The sequence below is a fragment of the Phalacrocorax aristotelis genome, chromosome 7 (assembly GCF_949628215.1).
Source record: "Phalacrocorax aristotelis chromosome 7, bGulAri2.1, whole genome shotgun sequence".
Lineage (NCBI taxonomy): Eukaryota > Metazoa > Chordata > Aves > Suliformes > Phalacrocoracidae > Phalacrocorax > Phalacrocorax aristotelis.
Genome location: NC_134282.1, coordinates 34,888,065 through 34,906,163, shown reverse-complemented (window position 1 = coordinate 34,906,163; position 18,099 = coordinate 34,888,065). Strand labels below are relative to the sequence as shown.

Genomic DNA, 18,099 nt, shown 5'->3' with positions numbered 1-18,099 from the left:
CTTGGTAAAGAAACCAAAAAAGTGAGTTTTGCAAAGTCTTTGTATGTTATTGCTGAGGGTATCCATAACAGCAGAACTGGTAATTTTGAGTTCACTGCTTTTTAGCTCTTTTCCTTTTTCACTACTTCTTTTCTTTTCTTGTTTTTTCCTCTTAATTTTATTTCCTTAGATCTAACTGGCTAAAACCATGCTGTGGGAGACGAGCAGCTGTGTGGCAGGTATTTTTGCTCAGTGCAAGTCTCAACAGTTTCCTGGTAGCCTGTGTAGTATTGGTGGTGATTCTTCTGACTCTGGAGCTCCTGATAGATATAAAGCTTCTCCAGTGTGAGTAGGAGTCTTTTTTTTATTTTTTTTTTTTTAATATAATTTTGATGAAATAAAGGCTTAACTTGCTGGGTGGTTTTTGAAGGGGGAGGATGGTGGGGATTTTTTTTCCTGCCATTTAAGTGATTACTAGGCTAGGCAAGAACTGCGTTTTTGTGGAAACCTGGTATAGTGAAGTCAGTCTTCTGTATTTTGCTGACCAAATTCAGTATAGGACAACTTTTCAACGGATACAAGCAGAGTGTACATGCAGAGATCTGTACGTATTGTCATTAGTACTTAAAAAGGTCTGTCCTTTACAGACATCCTCTGCATACACAGAAGAAAGATCATTTGTGCATCATTAATCTCCGATACTTTTCACAAGCATATGGATAGACAGAAGTGGTGAACTTGCTAGGGTATTTAGTGCTGTCTGTATTATTAGTTTACTTCTGCTGAGATGGGTAGGAGTTGAAATTATGGGTTTCTATCTTGTAATGCACTGAAATGATACAGATTTTCATTCTACTTTGCTAATACTCTGGGAGTCAAATAATAGCTTAAATGAAGTTTTGCTTTATCAGAATTCACTCTACGCAGGTTCCACAGTGGAAATTCTAATGCTGCTCTTTTGCCTCTTAATCTTTTTTTTTCTACTGCTCTTTTCCTCCATTATCCCTTTTCTTCTTTTTTTTTTTTTCTTTTATGATACAAAGCTGACATGAACACATATAGCAGCTAAATTTTTCCCTATGCTAAATGTAGAAGAGCAGCCTCTAGCATCTCCATACAATCTCCGGTATGTTGAAATGGCAGTGATGGGGTTCAGACAATTCCATAAATGCAAGAATACATAGCATGAGAGTCATGGTCTGGTGTCTTCTATGGCAACTTTAAACTGAGCAAATGAACTTTTTATTCTGTTGAAATCCTTTTATTTTTGTGATTTGTCAATTGATAATTAGTGGAATTTAGGTTTCACTGTAAAGACAGAGGTATTGCAATTATATTAGGATTACTTTAGGGGACTATTGATAGTTGCAGCCATTTTATAAACCTGTAAAATGAATAAATTACTAAGCTGTCTTTCCACACTGTTGCCCACCATTTTACACCCCTGTCTGTCCATACTGTACATGCTGTTCTGAGCATAGCCACTCCATTACAGTTGTTAATTTCTGTAGTCTCTGGTGACTTACCATTTTCGATGACGAAGCCCAGAATTTGGACAAGTCTGCTCTTTTCAAAAAAGGTCAGGAATGCTAATTTTGGATGTAAGTCCTTAAATATTGAATGAAGAAGAAGCTTTCAACAATATTTATTGAGGTGCCACGTCTTTCTGTTTATGTAGAGAATTGTTACTTCCTGTAGAGCCAAAGAGTTTAAAAACTGTTTCTGTTAATTTCTCTTAGATTTTTGACACAGTTTTGGAGACTCTTCTCTGGCAGTACCTGCTTTCTTACCATTTATTTTCTGAAGAACCTTCTAAAGAAGCCTTTATTTAGGGATCGTTCCTGCTCTGTGTCTAGTGCATGTGATACTCCTAAAAGCTCTGCAGCTTTGGTTGAGCCAGGTGATTTCACTGTCAGAGGCTTCACCTTCCTGTATGGATTTTTCTCAGCACCTGAGAAAGGACCCATTCCACTCTGTGTTGCTACTTTGCATTTTAACTAATGAATCGACCCTTCAGGCTTTTTGACTTTGTTAAGCTGAATGCCTTCTATTTTTTTGTTAAGCTGGATAAAGGCCATCTTGGTGGGGCTGATATAAGTATTGCAGTTGTGTAATATGAGGAATGTGTGACACGTTAAGGTTCTAAAGAGCCATTAGGCTGTTTATAAAAAATGTAATTATGGTTTTAAATTATTCCTTATTCTATGTGAAATCAACCAATGCATTAGGATATGTTATGGCACATCACTGTCAGTTTTGTTCATAATAACAACTGCTAATCCATGTTATAGACTGTAATTGCTTAGGAAGCCTCCTTTTTTTTTTAAGACTGGTGTATTCTTTGGCTGTGACATTTTGAGAGCATAGTTTTCCTCTCGTATTTTTAGTGCAGTCTTTCATTGTACTGTGCACGTCTGCCATACACAGAACTGTCAGTGTCACTGATGGAGACCATATCTGCAAATGTGTAGGTCACACACATGAAAAGGACAGAGACCTTTTATGGTGTTTTAGCACAAGGCATATTCATGCTGGAATTAGAAACCCCAGAAAGCAGGAGGCATATAATAGATCTTTTATTATATATGTCTGTCTTATAAGAAGCTTTTTTTAGTCCTATCTTCAATGCTCTTCACATTCATTAAAAAAATAATGTTTCAATATGTTGTGATGTTTTGCAAATGCGGAAACAGATGTATATTAACCCACTTGCACCTGATTTCAAAAAAAGAGGGTCATAGCAGATTCCAAACCCCACTCCTCAGAAATATAGAGCATGCTGTCCCTTGCTCGTGTTCAGTAGTTTTGGGGGAAAGCAACTCAGGAAGTCATATTAGTATCGTCCTCCCTCTGCAACCAGGTACAGCAGGTGTGTCTGTAAAAGGCATCAGGCCTTCCTGAAAACTGTGAAGCTGAAAAGCTCTGCTCCTGTCTGTTTGGTTGCTGGATCAGGGCCCTGTCTGAGTGCATGCATAGCTGTGCAAAGAAAATGCTCGTTGCAGTGCAGCAGTGTCTCAGTAAGGATGGGTTCAGGGCTTGCCTAAAACATGCAGTGAGTATCTGCTGTCTGCTCCTTGCAGAAGCAGCGTAGTTTGTATCTGCCAGGAAATCATCACCAAGAACAACATCTGCCGAAGGGAAGCGTTGGTAGTACGAGCTTCTATAATGGTCACTCAGAGTTTGTCAGGGTGTATTCCTCATCCCACCCCTCCTGAAGATTTTGAGGAGATGGGAAGGGGAGAGGAGGTAGACTGAGGTTGGCTGTACTCCATATTTGATACTGAAGCATCTTCTTTGTGACTAAAAAGCATCTGGATTTGCACTCACTTCTTCCCATAGCAAGAGACAAGCAAAACGTGAAATAAAGCAGAACTATTTGGCTTTTAGCTACAATTTTGGGAAAAAAGGGTTACAAGTTCAACAAACGTGAAATTCTGTTCCAGATAAAAGTAGAAGCTGAACAGCTTAGGTGCTTTGCCTCAAACTGAATCCTAGTGATGTATCCAAACCACCACAGAGCAGGGATGAGCACCTCTTGGAGAAGACCCTTCTCCTGTTTTTGTAGTTTTTCACTGCATTTTTGAAATGAAGTGTTTTGGAAGAGGCAAATATCCAGATTCAGTGTATGGGCTAGTGATTCAGCTCTCGTACAAAAGCTTCTTGCTTGAACGGCTTTTTCAAATTCGTTGTTTTACTGGCAATTTAATTGCACACTGTCTGGCAGCGTGTCCAGCACTCTGCTACAGTTAGTACAGCGTCAGAAATTGGTTTTCTTTCCAAATTCGTGGTTGCTGTATCTTTTTTTGTCCACTAAGGGGCAGCTGGAGCCTTGTATGTCAATCGACAGCTCTGAAAAATAGCTTACAAATGGTTTCAATTTTTTATTCTTTATGCCACCCTGTAAAGATGGTATCTTGGGAATGTTAAATGTATCATATTTTGACCATTTGTTTCATCTATAAGTAGTTCCTTCGCTGCACCACAGCAAACTCTCTCTCATCAAGCCCCAGCTGTGAGAGTTCCAGTGGCAGCCCATACTACGAGTTTTCTTCATATCCTGATTTCTTCTTACAACCTCTCCTTCTCATTTAAATAAGTTTTAATTTTAAAATAAGGTGCTTTATTTAGTGCCTGCCCTATATGTTCTTGGAACTGAGTTAATTCTGCCACAGTCTTGAATCTCTATGCACACAGTCATCGATTGCCTTAAACTTTTATACAGTAGTTCTCTGAAACTGCTAGACCACACAGACTATTTTATTATTATTCTGCTGTAGGGATGGTAGACTGATAAATACCCTGAAGTAAAGAGATTTTTTTTCCTCTTCATTCCCTTATTCCAAACTTGAGAGCATGTGATCTTCAGAGTACGAGTTGCCAGCAGTTCAGATACTGGACCCTTTTAGCTTTCTGCTTTGTTTTGTCAGCAATGAAGGAAACTTTGATCACAGAATTTCAGTTGAACTTACTTATTAGGGAATCCTCCAGGTTTCAAGAGATTCATTTAAACCCATAAAGACAACCCATATCATAGAGCTTCTTATGTAGTCTTGCAGCAAACTAATTTGCCTGAGTTTGTTTCATTTTACTTGCAAGCAAAATAAGTTGAATCAAATGAAAGCCTGATTTAATGCCAGTGAGTGTCCATGCAAGGCTTTAGTACTCTGTAAAATCATACTTTTAATGAATTCAGATATGTTTTCCTGAGTCAGTTCCTGAAAGGACTTTTGTTTATAGTCATTCCACTTTGAAAGTGGAATAACTACCTCAACAATCTGCATGCTTGGAGTACCTATATGGGAAGTTAGCATGTAGAATCCAGAGTTTCATAAATTACCTTATTAACTTACCCTTTACAGACTTTATAGAGGAGTTTAAAATGAAGTGAACATAAGTGATTTTAATGGTCACTGTTTTTCTGAAGAGTGCTTACAAAGGAAATTGTGTGTCCAATTACTTAAACTGGAATTTTATTTTGTTTACTGTAACTTTCCTGAGTGTTCTCACAGAAACTTGCTTAAAGGCAAAGCTGTCCAAATGACAGCCACGTTTCCTGAAATAGACTGTACAAAAATAGTCAAGTTAAGTTTGTTGTACAAATTAGAATTACTGACATTTCACAAACTCCTTAAAATTAAATTATTAAGAATTGATCTTATTGACAATTAACAATGACGTTTGTTCTTTCTGTTGCTTCTCTCACTCTGGTTTTCCTGGAGTCAAATCTGGCTCTGAGAGGAATGGGATTCTGACCCAGTCATGGCTGTTCATGTCACATCTGGAGAGCTGTGCAAAAGTCTACCTATCTAGGTTATTAAGTTAGATTATAGAAACGTATTTTGAAGCCCTGTTTGAGCACTAGTTTTTAAGCACCTTTTCCAGATAATTACTGATCATCTGAGCTAAATTGTCAAAGACTGAATACAAGGAATGATGGGGGGATAGTAGAGCATTCTGTTTCCTTACAGAATTCTAACTGGATTTTTAGGTATACAGGATTTAGTCACACATCTCTTACTAAAGCAGTGCATGGAGTGAAAGCATGGAGCAGTGACTGAGCATCAAAGACCTAAAATGTGGATGTCAGTGATTACCAGCAGTCTTATCTGTAAAAGCTCCAATAAACAGCTGCTGCAGCTGCTAACATGCTGGCCTGAATTAGGGTGAGCAGCTGACAGGGCTGGAGTTCTATGTCCCATTACATCCCATCCCCTTTCTGGTACTTCCATTACAAAATTTAATAAAGAAAGCTTCACCCATATATAAGTTTTAGCAGTACTAATAATGATGCTTCATTGTATTGTGTTAATTGCAGTTTCAAGTGCTTCACAGTTTGCAGGAATAGTTCACTGGATCAGCCTAGTCATCCTGTCTGTTTTCTTTTCAGAGGTATGTATAATCAGTCTTTCACCACATTTAGAACTGCAAAGTATTTTTGTGCTGTCACTGGAATTAGCAATAGTTTAATAGTAATTTGACTGTGAAAAAATGTTGCACAGTGTACTTTAAGAAAAAAAAGAGCAAAATTAATAGTTGCTGCTTCTACTGAGCAAACTAAAGAATCTTGTTTAGATTAGCGCTGTTTGTCAGTCGCCTAGAATTGGCAAGGAAGCATGGAAGAGACTGTCTCACAAATTATAATTGGAAAACTACAAAAAGAAATAATCTATCTGAAGCACTACAGACAGAGGACAAGACTAGTTTAATCCATTTGCTCTCACAGAAATCTTATCGGTGTCACTGGGTATAAGGTATAGGAATAAGATATTCTTCAGGAATAAAGGTCCATTGTTTTCATTACAAAAAGATCTGTTTTAAGAATGGAATTATCTCCTCTCACAATTTATGTAGGTAGCTTAGATGTTCTAGGTTGGTGCGTATAGACACAGTAAGAGAATGAAACAAATGGTGAATTTCTTTGCAAAAATTTGTTTGAATGTCTGCACTGGAAAAGTCTGTAGTCATGATATAACAAATGACCAAATTGGGATAATCTGTTATAGTTTTCAGCTTTATTCAAATAGAAGCTGTTGGTATTGAGACATTTAGACTACTTCTGAAATACCCCAAAATATTTTTAAGGCTATTTTTTCAGGTCATAATGTGTCACAAAAAAACATTTCATGGTTGTTAAATTGGAAGACAGCTTGGACTTAAATATTTGAAAATATTTTTTTCTAGTTCCACAGGAGAAGATATTATCATCCAATCAGATGTTAAAGTGTTCACTCTGTGGTAAATTTAGGTGAAGGTTACAGCAACAACAAAAAAAGCCCACAAAGAAACAAAAACAAAACCCAGGAAGCTCTGATATCTGCAAATGATTGATAGATCGCTTGTGTTGAATTCATACTCACCATATTATACCACAGTTTGTTTCAATGGTTCTATTAATGAAATACATTTATTTACATATATCACTTTGCATTTCTACTTTGTATTTTTGCTCATAACAAGGATTTTCTAGTTGGTGTTGCCAGATTGTCAGTGAGTACTTTCTTAAAGGATTCCTTGATAACAGTCAGGGGTTTCAAGAATGCTTTGCATCCTAGTCTTCTGGTGCTGCAGTTACACAAATAGATATGATTACTTTCCCCATCCTTTGAGGGTGATTGTGGCTTGTAGGATACATGTAAAATGACTGAAAAAAAAATCTAAACACCTAAAAAATTTTGCAGTCTTTCCTTTGTGAATTGCACATCCTAATTTTCAAAGGTACAGGTTTGCTAGATGGAGTCTGTTCCCTGTAAAGAAGTTCTTTCCCCTCTCCCCCAGAATCTTTCTTCAGTGGGGATTAGCACCGTGGAGCTCCCTGTAATCCTGAGCTTCCCAACAGCATCAGTTTGTAACGCTGCTGCTAGCAACATGGCTGCACATGCACGCTCACAGAGTCTTCGTTGCTTTGTGGAGCTTGTTTCACAAAAAACTTCTCCTGTGGTCCTTGGTTTCCTTCTGCTGGGGTGTAGTCTCAGGTTCTGTTTTCATTCACTTATACCACCAACCACTCTTTTCAAACCCAGACACAGTGCCTTGCTCCTGTATGCCTTCCATACATCAGTTCATAGGCTGACAGTTTTTAGTTGGTTGGTTGTGGCAGAGCAGACAGACCCTCAAGGCCTCATCTGTCTCAAGGAAGAAGCTAGTTGTTTCAGGTCTGCTGAGACAGAGTACCCACATAGGTGGATGGACTGGTTCAGAAGTGTTTTGCAGGAAAACAATAATAGAAATACTTCACAGAGCCAAAACTGGTTGCCTGACTGGTGTACCTCCTCTTGGATCTGTGTTGGCTTTTCTCCTCTCTGTATTAGGTATTTGGAACTACTTTTCTTTGTCTACTTGTTGTTCTTATTTTTTTAATAAACTTCTTACCACTCACTTTATCATCTCTTTCTGTCTTCCAAAGTATCTTCCTTCACCTATTTGATTATGGTTTGAATTTACACTAGAGAAAAATGATGCCACAAGGCAGCCACGTAAGGTGCGCAAAAGGGGGGTAGATTTTTTGGATATTGATTCCTTTTGCAGCTCAGAGTGCTTCACTTGGTTAAAGCAACAGAGGTAGCTCCACAGAGCAACAGGATGTACTTCAAAGACCACAGATCTGTAAAAGAATGAAGGTGTACCTTTCTTACTGGGTTTGCTGGGGTTGGCCTTGTGCCAGGTTGGTTTAATGAACAACAGCACATCTGTTTGTATTGAAATGCATCTCATCAGAGGAAAAATAGGAGGTTTAATTTTTTCTCATCCAAATCAAAAACTTTTGATTTTTCAAGAGGTTATGAAATATTGCAAACATTGCAGATCACAGAAATATTTTTTTAATCCATTTTAATTTTATTTACTTACTCTTTTGGTGCCTTTTTGCCCTCTGAATCCCAATACCATGGGTCAGCTGACTTTGTTTGGAATTATTTGTTGATAAGGTTGCATGTTACAGTGAGATTTTGCAGTCTGTGATTATACATGCCAAGATGATTTTCCAGAGATGAGCAGGTTTCATTAGTTTGCTTGGATGTAATAGGCAACTGCTGAGGGTTGATTAATCCCTCAGTCAGTGCCTTTTTCCTCAAAGCAAGGCATCAGGGTTTCTGGCGTTCAGAAAGAGTTGTTTCCATAGCCAGTTACCATGTCCTAAGTTTGGATGTTTATTCTGTAGTTTGGTTTGCATTAGTTTTAAGTGTGGATACATAATTCTTCAGAAAGGCCTCAGCTCAGACTTAGAGAACAAATAATACAAAGTTGTTAAAAACCAGAAAGCTTTCAGCACAAAATCTGAATGTTTTGGAAAAGTACAGACAATTAAACGCTAGTGCTATAAAGGTATTACAAGTAATTACAGTCCTATCATGTTGGAGTTAAACAGGCACTGTCTGTGTGCTTGGTTAAAACAAAAGCAACAAGCATGCCAGCGGCTGGCAAATGCCAGCAGAACAGCTGCCAACAAAATCAAGTAGCTACTCTCACAGGATAGTCCTGCTCTCTCTACGCTTGTGTTATAGCCACAAGCCTTAAATGAATTTATTGCACTCTGTTAATTTTATATTATCTGTCACGATCTGTGACTTTCCACATTAAAATATCTGTGTTTGAGTCAAGTGCACATCAGCTCTTTTTGCGTTTTTCCAAGTATTTGAACAGGATTTACTAGTGGTGATGATTCTGTATGTTTGTCTCTGTTTACCTACATCACTATGATTTGTCTGTGCACCAAATGTTACCCAGATGTTAAGACAGAAGAGAAGAGAAAGACACTGGGGGGAACCCCAGTACCAACAGCAAGGCAAGGCCGGGGTTACACCCTGTCAAGAGGGCAAATTCAGCCTTGGTAATAGTTGGCTGAGAAAAGGAAGATGGGGAATGTCACAGTGTTTTGGTAAGTGGATTGGAGTCTGCCTGTACTTTAATAGTCTTATCACATTGCCACAAATATGTGATTATGTAGCTGTTGTTCAGTTCTGCTTTTCCACTAAGGTTGATGAGACTGCGTGCAAGAATTGCAGTTGTTTGCATTGCTCTGTATGTGCTTCGGTCAGCCAAGCACTCAGGCATTCTGCTAGCTTTCAGCACTTCAAGTGTTTCCCTGGGAGTAATGAAGTCTTCTGGTGTCTGTGTCCAAGAAACGAGTTCTCAAATTGAGTAGAGTAAGTCTGGGGTCCTAGCTGATAATTTGTTTCATCAGCTATGGCTGACGTGCATTTTAGATTTTAATTTCTAGGAGGGGAAAAAAAAACCAAGACTTTCCTCATCCTATCTGTTAAAAGGAAGTGTTCATAGTAGTCTGATACTTTACTCCTTGTTAATAGCAATCCTCGAAAGCGATAAAATCTACTAAGGAAGACCCTACTATTAGAGTTCTGTTAAAAAGGAAAAACATCCCAAAGAACAGAACTAAGAGAAAATAATGCCCTTCCCATATGTATTTTTTCATAACAAATTGGTAATTTTACATTAGAGACATCAATTATGCTACTTTTGTTACATTTTTTTTGTGTGTGTGAGCTTCTAACAGCTAAGCAGAAAGAAAACAATCTTTTATTAATTCTATAAATCTTCCATAAGCTGTGATGACTTTTCTGGATGTTTGCTTTCATTTCATGTACACAAAAATTTTCTCATGGTGCATAAATGCACTGCATTGCTGGCTGCATCTGTTTTGGTTTTTAAAGGGATTGATCGGTGGGATCTAGGAAAAAAGATATGGATTTTATACGGTGATATAATTCAGAGAGGTAAATTTAAGCGTCTTTGCTAGTGTGCAAAAAACTAAATATTTAATATACTGTGAAATTTCTTTTCTAACCACTTTTCTTGCTTCACAAAAAAAAAAAGTATTTACCAGGGAAAATGGTTTTGTAGAGGTCTAGGAATGTAGCTAGGCACCTTCTTGGAATGCCAATCTGCCCGTTTCATTTCCAAGAATATACCTGTCTTACATGGTGTGCTCTATCGGTGCTTCATCTGTGCTTTCACCTCTTGCTACTGACAGTCCAGCACTTTCTACATGGTGCATTTCAAAGATAAGAATTAGCACTAGTGTAATCATGCCCAGAGGGAACTTCTGATGCAAGGTTGCTTAAGACTAGTTTTCACCTTACGGTAGTATACTGCATCTCTAGTAAGCCATTTCTATTCCTGAAAAGCCCTTTCAAATCTATCCAGAGCTGTCATTTTAAGATTCATTCTTATTCTCTCTCTAGGAACAAATATTATGGGAGAATGTAAGAACAAATATAACTGCAGTGTTTATGCAAAGGTGCGTTTGGATACTGTATGGTATAATGGAGTATTAGTTGTAGTCAATGAAAAACAATGTACTGCGTTCATGTCTGTTAGCATCACCAGGCTTTTGCAGTTAATTATTTCTATGTAACCGCGTGTGCTAATAGAGCCACAGCATTTACAGGGTACAGTACGTGGGGAGTGCTTTGTACTGGGTAATATGTGAGGTGCGGTCAGTAGTTACACGTTTCCTTTCAGAGCCTTGACTGAAGAGAAACCATGTGAGGAGGATGCCTATGCACTCAAAACAGAAGGATGTCTCAGTTTAAAGATGCTAACATGTTCCTCCATGCTCTGGTGGCCTGGGGGTAGTGTGCACTAGAACAGCTGATGCAGAATGTCAGGACAGGCGCACCAGAAGATGGAAAAATAAGATTCTTCTAAGTAGTGAATGAGCTAAGGCCTCTGTGGCCCAAACCGGAGAGGTTATAAATTACAGATTGGGTACAAGGTATTCTTTCTGGGTGTCGTGGTTTAATCCCAGTTGGCAACTAAGCACCACACAGCCACTCGCTCGTCCTCCCCCCCTTCCCTGGTTGGGATGAGGGAGAGAATAGGGTTAAAAAAAAATAAAGTAAAACCGATGGGTTGAGATAAAGACAATTTAATAGGACAGCAGAGGAAGAGAAAATATTAATAATAATGATTATAAAAGAATATACAAAGTGATGCACAATGCAGTTGCTCACCACCTGCTAACCAATGCCCAGCCTGTCCCCGAGCAGCAGTCGCTGCCCCCCAGCCAACTCCCCCTACTTAATATACCTAGCATGACATTATATGGTGTGGAATATCCCTTTGGCCGGATTGGGTCAGCTGTCCTGGCTGTGCCCCCTCCCGACTTCTTGTGCACCCAGTAGAGCATGGGAAGCTGAAAAGTCCTTGACCAATATACATATACATAGCAACAACTAAATCATCAGTGTGTTACGAACATTATTCTCATACTAAATCCAAACCACAGTGATATGCCAGCTACTGGGAAGAAAATTAACTATCCCAGCCAAAACTGGGACACTGGGAAAGATTTCCATAAATATTTGGGCTTGTGAGATAATATCCAAAAGACAGAAGCTTAGTCTTCAGCATTTCTGTACAACCCAGAGGTAAAGACCCTCTGTAACAGATAGACTAGTTGTATGGCAGTGGAAGATAGGAAGAACATTTCTAAAGACACTCTTTCCACGCCACTCCATCCCATCTATTGCTACCCCATCTTGAAAGGCAGAGTTTTTCTTTGTTGTTAGCTAAACCTGGTGGGCTAGCTTCACCTCCTGTGCTGCCTCCTTTTGATTTCTTTACACTGCAGGTTAAGTTGGCACAGCGAGTCACTGAATAGTAAATTGTATATTAACTGTGCAAGCAAAAAAGTATTTAAAATGACCTAATGTACATTGCAGTCAGCTGACAAATGTAGCTAGCTCATGCAGATTGTGGGAATTCACATGGCTGTCTCAGCAAAGGACTTGGCCAGGTTTCCCTACAAAATTAGAGAGAAAACCTGCAGCATCACACAGTTCTTCATAAACTTCACTGCGGACAGTTAACGTTGTGCAACCAACTGTGTATCACCAAGGGACGCTGTCAGCTTTGAAATTACATTTCTGTCTGAAAATTGTTTAAAATTGTACTTTTATCTGGGTTTACTCCAACTTAAGTTAACAGATATGTTCAGTCATGTACTGTCTTTTAGTGCAGTGGACAGGCTTTTATATAATGAATTAGCTTTTTCTCAGAAAACAAAAAACATATTTCAAATATAACTAAAAAAACAATGTTAAGGACATTCTAAATAAAAGGTTTCCAGTCAAGGGAAGTTGAAGTGGTTTTTTTTAAGCACAAAAAACCATGCTGGCAATGGCCATTAACAGAATAATAATCACGCTGATATTTAATATTTTGCTTTCATATCTATGTGTCCAAAAAAGCAGAATGCCTGTAGTGTAGTGCAAAACTATGTGTGTGCATTTGCTGCAGTGCTGAAAGACGCCTACACATCAGTAGGAAACAGCAGTGCTGCTCCATTTTTTCCCCCTATTTCTTACAGTTTCTTGTGTCTACAAATGGTAGAGTCATGACTAACATTTGTTTTGTCTGTGATGAATATTACAGTTGAAATTCTCTTTTAATTCATACACATTTTTCAGTTTGGTCTATGTACAGTATGTAAGAATTTCCCTGGATTATTAATTTCCGTCTGTTTTTTTTTCAGATTCTGCTACAGGTTCTAATTTTTTAAGTTCTGTACAGAGAAAGTACACAATGAAATACAATATGTATTTGTTTAGAAGATATTTTTGATTGCTTAGTAAAAGTACTAAAATGTTGTTCATAAGTAACACCAATACTTTCATTTCAGTCAAAGTATTTATTATATTGAACAGTGAGGAAGATTTGCCCAGTGAAGTCCAAATTTACTTGGTTCAGACTCCTCTGGGTAAGCGTTATGGCAGCAGCAGTGAATATGATCTTGTGCTTTGTACAGAGGGAGAGTAGAGAAAGCTAAACCTAGTCTGGAGTTGCCACTGGTGAAGATTGGCCAGTAAGCATACAGCATCTGTGCCTCCAGATGCACGCAGTCTGTGACTCACTCATGGTACTTTCTTGGGGTGCCTGGTTCACTCAGGGCACCAAGGAAGCCTTACATGGCTTTTGCAACTTCAGTGGTGATGTGGGTTTTCTTTTCTTAAGAGTGGTAAGCTGGTGGATAATGTGTGGTGCATAGCTCTAAGACCTTCAATATGGAACAAATGTTTTTAAAGCTTAACCCTCAGTTGTGCCCACTTTGTTCTGGAGAGTGCATCTCTGGTTTCATTCCGCCCTCACGCTCTCCCGTCCTACAGTGTGTCTGCTCTAACTGAGAGCAAAGATGCTAATCATCAAGGCGTTTTTTGTGAAGAGACCTATCTTCTAGAGGTAGCACCAACAACCATTACTGTATTAAATGTCTGCTGAGTAGCCTTCCAGTCGTTGCTGACTTGTGCCAATTCATACCAGCAGACTGAAAATGAAAACACTTGTGCTAGCTTTCAGCCTGTGGGACTGCTCAGACCCATTAATATGACTGTAGCACACTCTGATTTAAACACTGCAGTTAGGAATTGAAAAAACAGAAAGGGAAATCTTTTTTATGTTCCCTCAACAGCACCATGTTAAATCATATTTAGGGTTGTGAGACAGTGTTTCTATTTTCTTTGTGCAGATATGCCTTATTATTTAAGTGAAAATACCTTGGTGCACGCCTGTCCAAAGGAAGAAGGATTTTCACCATCAGTTACTGTAAATGTGTTAAGTATTCAGACATCCTTTAGTTGCTCATTGACCTAGATTTCATAAGTGCTGCCTAATTGTAGAAGAAAATGAGCCTGATTTCTGTATGCTGTCTACAGGGTTGCTGTAGGAACAGTAACATCCCAAGCATTAAAGAAGGGCACTACTTTTCCTCATGCATTTCCCGACGGTTACCTGTTGTGGAACTTGCTGTGGCAGACCCCAGATTAACCTGTATAGCTGAACCTGTGGGCTCATGAGTGACTTGTACTTAAGCATTTTGTGCAACTTCTCAATGGGGATTGAGGGAGGTGCTTAGGGAGGAGATAGGATGCTTTTGCCTGAAAGTATTCTGCTCAGGGCCTGAGTTGAGGCTGCAGGAGTGCCTTGGTTGTACAGCAGAGTGTGTGCTTACTCCTTACGCTTACATCACATCATGCTGGTGAATTTGGAGTCATTAAGGGATTTGAGGAGCTGCTGTTGTGCATTTCTTCCTCTGCATATAAACCTTGAGCATATAGGTTAATAGGGAAATTACTGTGAATAGCCTTGTTCTTATGCTGCATTTGTAAATGCTTTGGAAGTAAAATGTTCTTTTTAGGAGTACAGACCAGCAGCATTAGCAGTTCTTGGTGTCTATGTAGAGTCTCATAGTTTTTTGTAGAGGAAAGAGTATGCTGCATTTTCTCTTCTGGCTAGCGACTCCCTTTCACAGCCAGACTTGGCCAACGCTTCACATACGCCATTTCTAAGTAAGCATTGGCTGGTTCACTTTCCTGCTCATTGATGGTATGAGGCTGGACTCTGAAAGCACCATGACTCCCACTGCAAAACAGGATTAAGTGCCGTTATCCAGGTTTGGAGTGCCAAGATAGAGCTCAGCATAGTCATCCCAGGCCAAGTGAGACAATTGGGCTCATGGGGTTTGGCAAAACCACACATAGGAACAGTACTGAAAAATCCAGTGTTGTTCTGCAATTGGTTAGTGCCGGTATGTTTGGCATAAATTCAGAGTTGGTTGGGATTTAATATGTTTGCATTTGTAATGAAGAGGAGATACATATATTCATCACAGTCAATTTTTTCTGCACAGCTCTTGGCATGGTCATCCCTCATGCATAGGCCTGACGAGATCTCTGTCATTAGGACTGTTCTTTAACAGAGAAGGTAGCATTTTGATCTTTGCAAGGCACACAGCTGCAGTTAGACTCTTCATGACTGTAGTGTCTGTCAAAATCTGACTTTGATGTTGCCATTGGCAGAAAACATCCCTATCAGTTATGCTCTTATGTGAATTCAATTTCAGTCATGAGTTGGTTGATTGATTTTTATTTTTTTATTGTCTTCTGAAAGCCAGGTTAAAAACTAGGGAAGATGCCATTGGATTTTTTTAATGGGAATTCACCATTGGTTCATTCTGTGTTCTTTCTTTATTCCTCTTTTCTAGCTACTGATGCTACTTACAGCTGTTTTGCTTAATAGAGGAGGATCACAGGGATATTTTTCTCCCTTATCGTATGACTTTCTGGGATTTTATAGTAAGACAACAGCCCTGTACTTCAGAGGGGGAGAAAAAGAGCCTTTGCTCTTTAGACTGATGAAACGTCAGTATCTTTAGGCATCAAGGGGGTGCAGTGCCTCTTTTCTTAGAACACAATAAGCACTGGCACATGAAAGATGGCAAGAAAAGATAATCTTCCCCCATTTGAACTGAGGGGGCCCTGCAGTGGATCTTTTATAGGCTTGGGTCAGGGGGCTGGGATAGGGAGGGTTGGTAATTTACATATCACAAGTCTAAAAGAGAAATTTTAGGAGGATGAAAAGACTGATGAACACTTGAACGTGGAACTTGTTCATGGAAGTTTCACTGAGTCAATATAGTGGTTGGAAAGCAATACTTGCTTTCATAATACATAAGTGTAGCTATTTCTAGATCCTCATTAGTATTCAGAAGAAATGCGTAATGCTTAAATAAGACAAAAAATGATCCCCTAAATAGATAACGGACTAAATGATATCTAAAATTACAATAACCTTCATCATCTCCCTCCCCACCCCCAATCTATTTTACTAGACTATTTTGAGGATTGTGGTCCTTGGCATATGGGATTACATTGAAAACAAAGTAGAGGTAAGCAGTCTTACTCTTTGTATGGTTTTCTAGGCAGACACAGTAAGAATATTAAGAACTGCTTTGGGTGGATTTGTTATAGACCTGAGGCAATACAGTATGTTTTAACTCAGATAAATATGCATGTTCTTCTCATTATGTGCATGTATATATAGCTGTATGATGCAGTCCCTTTTTCTGTAAGAGACTCAGAGGAGTGCAACGTCTGAAAATACTTTATTAAGGAAGGGATTGCAGGGGCTTTGCTCTACGTGTCTGTTTTGTTGCTAGAGCTGTGCTAGTCTAACTGCTGATACTGTTACCCTGAGATAATGAGCAATACGAGTAAAATTTGGCATGTGACTTGTGTAACCCAATTGCCATAATCAAATTTAAATTAGAACTGGTTTAAAAAATTGTGTGCAGTTTTCTGATAGAAAATAATGGTTTGGCAAAACGATAAACACTGTAATTTGTACCTCAGAAATGAGGTAGAATGTGTATACTATTACAGAGACAGATAAGGAATGCATGTGTTGTAAGTAACATATAATCGCAATCTGAGCAGAAATCTGGAGATCAGGGAAATTAAAAGCTCCTTCTCGTTACTGTCTGATAGACTAATACTGCACAGGATGCACCAGAAGAAAATTTGGGTTTTCTCAGAGCTTAAGTGAATCTACAGGCTTGCACATTTTTGTAATAAAGTTATAAACCTTTTAACTTGTTTTGCTGAAAAACTGAAGTGAAATTTAAATTATCAATCCAGAGATTCTTTTTGTTGAGTCTAAATGCAGCAGTTTCTGATAATTTATTTTGGTAATTTGGAATGGAGTGATATTGTTCACTGCCCATCAAATGGTGGCAGTAAGAAGTGTTTCTTTGCAATACACTGAATTGCTATGCACAACTCTGAATGTGTGATGCTTCTAAAATCTATGTCCTGCCTCCTTATGCAAGGCATTAATCAGTGGTCTTTGGCAGCTGGGACGGGTCTCAGTAGGAATGAGAACATGGTATTCTGTTCTACCCTGCTAGGCAGGTGGAGGACAGACACAACACTATTGCCAGTTTGCTCTGAAATGTACTCATGCATTTCTGTCTATTATTTTGCACGATGGCCTTTTCTGATCTAATCCACAATGCAACCAGTGTTATACAAATCATTCTGAATAGTCCCAGTTGTCAAAACCCTTGAAAACCTAGCTGCCCAATAAAGGTGAGAGCAGGGAGTCTTTCTGTCTTGATGCACAGCTGTTCCCACACACATGTTGTAGTCAAGACATGGCCAAGAGCCATCAAGCCTCTTTGTTCCATCTTTTTCTACTTGTCTCTTGATCTCTTCATTTAGACAGTAATATCTATGAGCAGGAACTGTATCCTTTTTTGGGATGGCATTATGCCAAGTAACAGGTAATAAATACCAATGATAATAAAACTCTTTGGCTGTAATAGTATTTAGTCCATCACTTCTGCTTGGGGATTTTGGCCAGCATTTCCAAATACCTTTCTCTCTCTCTGCCCTCCCACCACAGTTTGTCTCTCCTCACCTCATAAAATGCACTAAGGAATTCTGTTGGGCTACCTAAAAAGGATGCAGTCTTTCTGGGGCTTGGCCACCTGTCATATCCCTTCCAAATAAGTACCATAATTGCATTTCTTTTGGGCAAAGTGGGAGCCCTTCAAGACCCCAAGCAGGAATGGCAGGGTTATGATCTTTTGGAAGAGTTTGGAAAAACTGATTTCTCTCTAGGTGTTTGATGGTGCTGTCATAATCTTGTCCTTGGCACCTATGGTGGCCTCAACAGTTGCTAATGGCCCCAGCAGCCCGTGGGATGCTATCAGCCTTATTATCACACTACGAATATGGAGAGTGAAGAGGATCATTGATGGTAAGTGGTGATTCAGTTTGTGGCTCCAAGAATTACCTGGCAGGCTGAGAAAAAAGAGATTTTTTTAAA

At 39.0% G+C, this 18,099-nt stretch overlaps 1 protein-coding gene across 8 annotated transcripts in view; it reads left to right on the top strand.

Moving 5' to 3' along the window:
* The window catches only part of TMEM266 (transmembrane protein 266), an 87,395-nt gene that overhangs the window by 38,689 nt on the left and 30,607 nt on the right, over nucleotides 1–18,099 (top strand). For 5 of the 8 annotated variants that reach the window (XM_075099962.1, XM_075099960.1, XM_075099961.1 and 2 more), the window contains 4 exons: nucleotides 170–324; nucleotides 5,795–5,868; nucleotides 16,103–16,159; nucleotides 17,892–18,030. In XM_075099962.1, the coding sequence (XP_074956063.1) occupies nucleotides 170–324; nucleotides 5,795–5,868; nucleotides 16,103–16,159; nucleotides 17,892–18,030 (425 nt within the window). Of the gene's footprint in view, nucleotides 1–169; nucleotides 325–5,794; nucleotides 5,869–10,676; nucleotides 10,733–16,102; nucleotides 16,160–17,891; nucleotides 18,031–18,099 lie in introns of all 8 variants that reach the window. The other 3 variants (XM_075099964.1, XM_075099963.1, XM_075099965.1) reach the window with 3 other exon arrangements.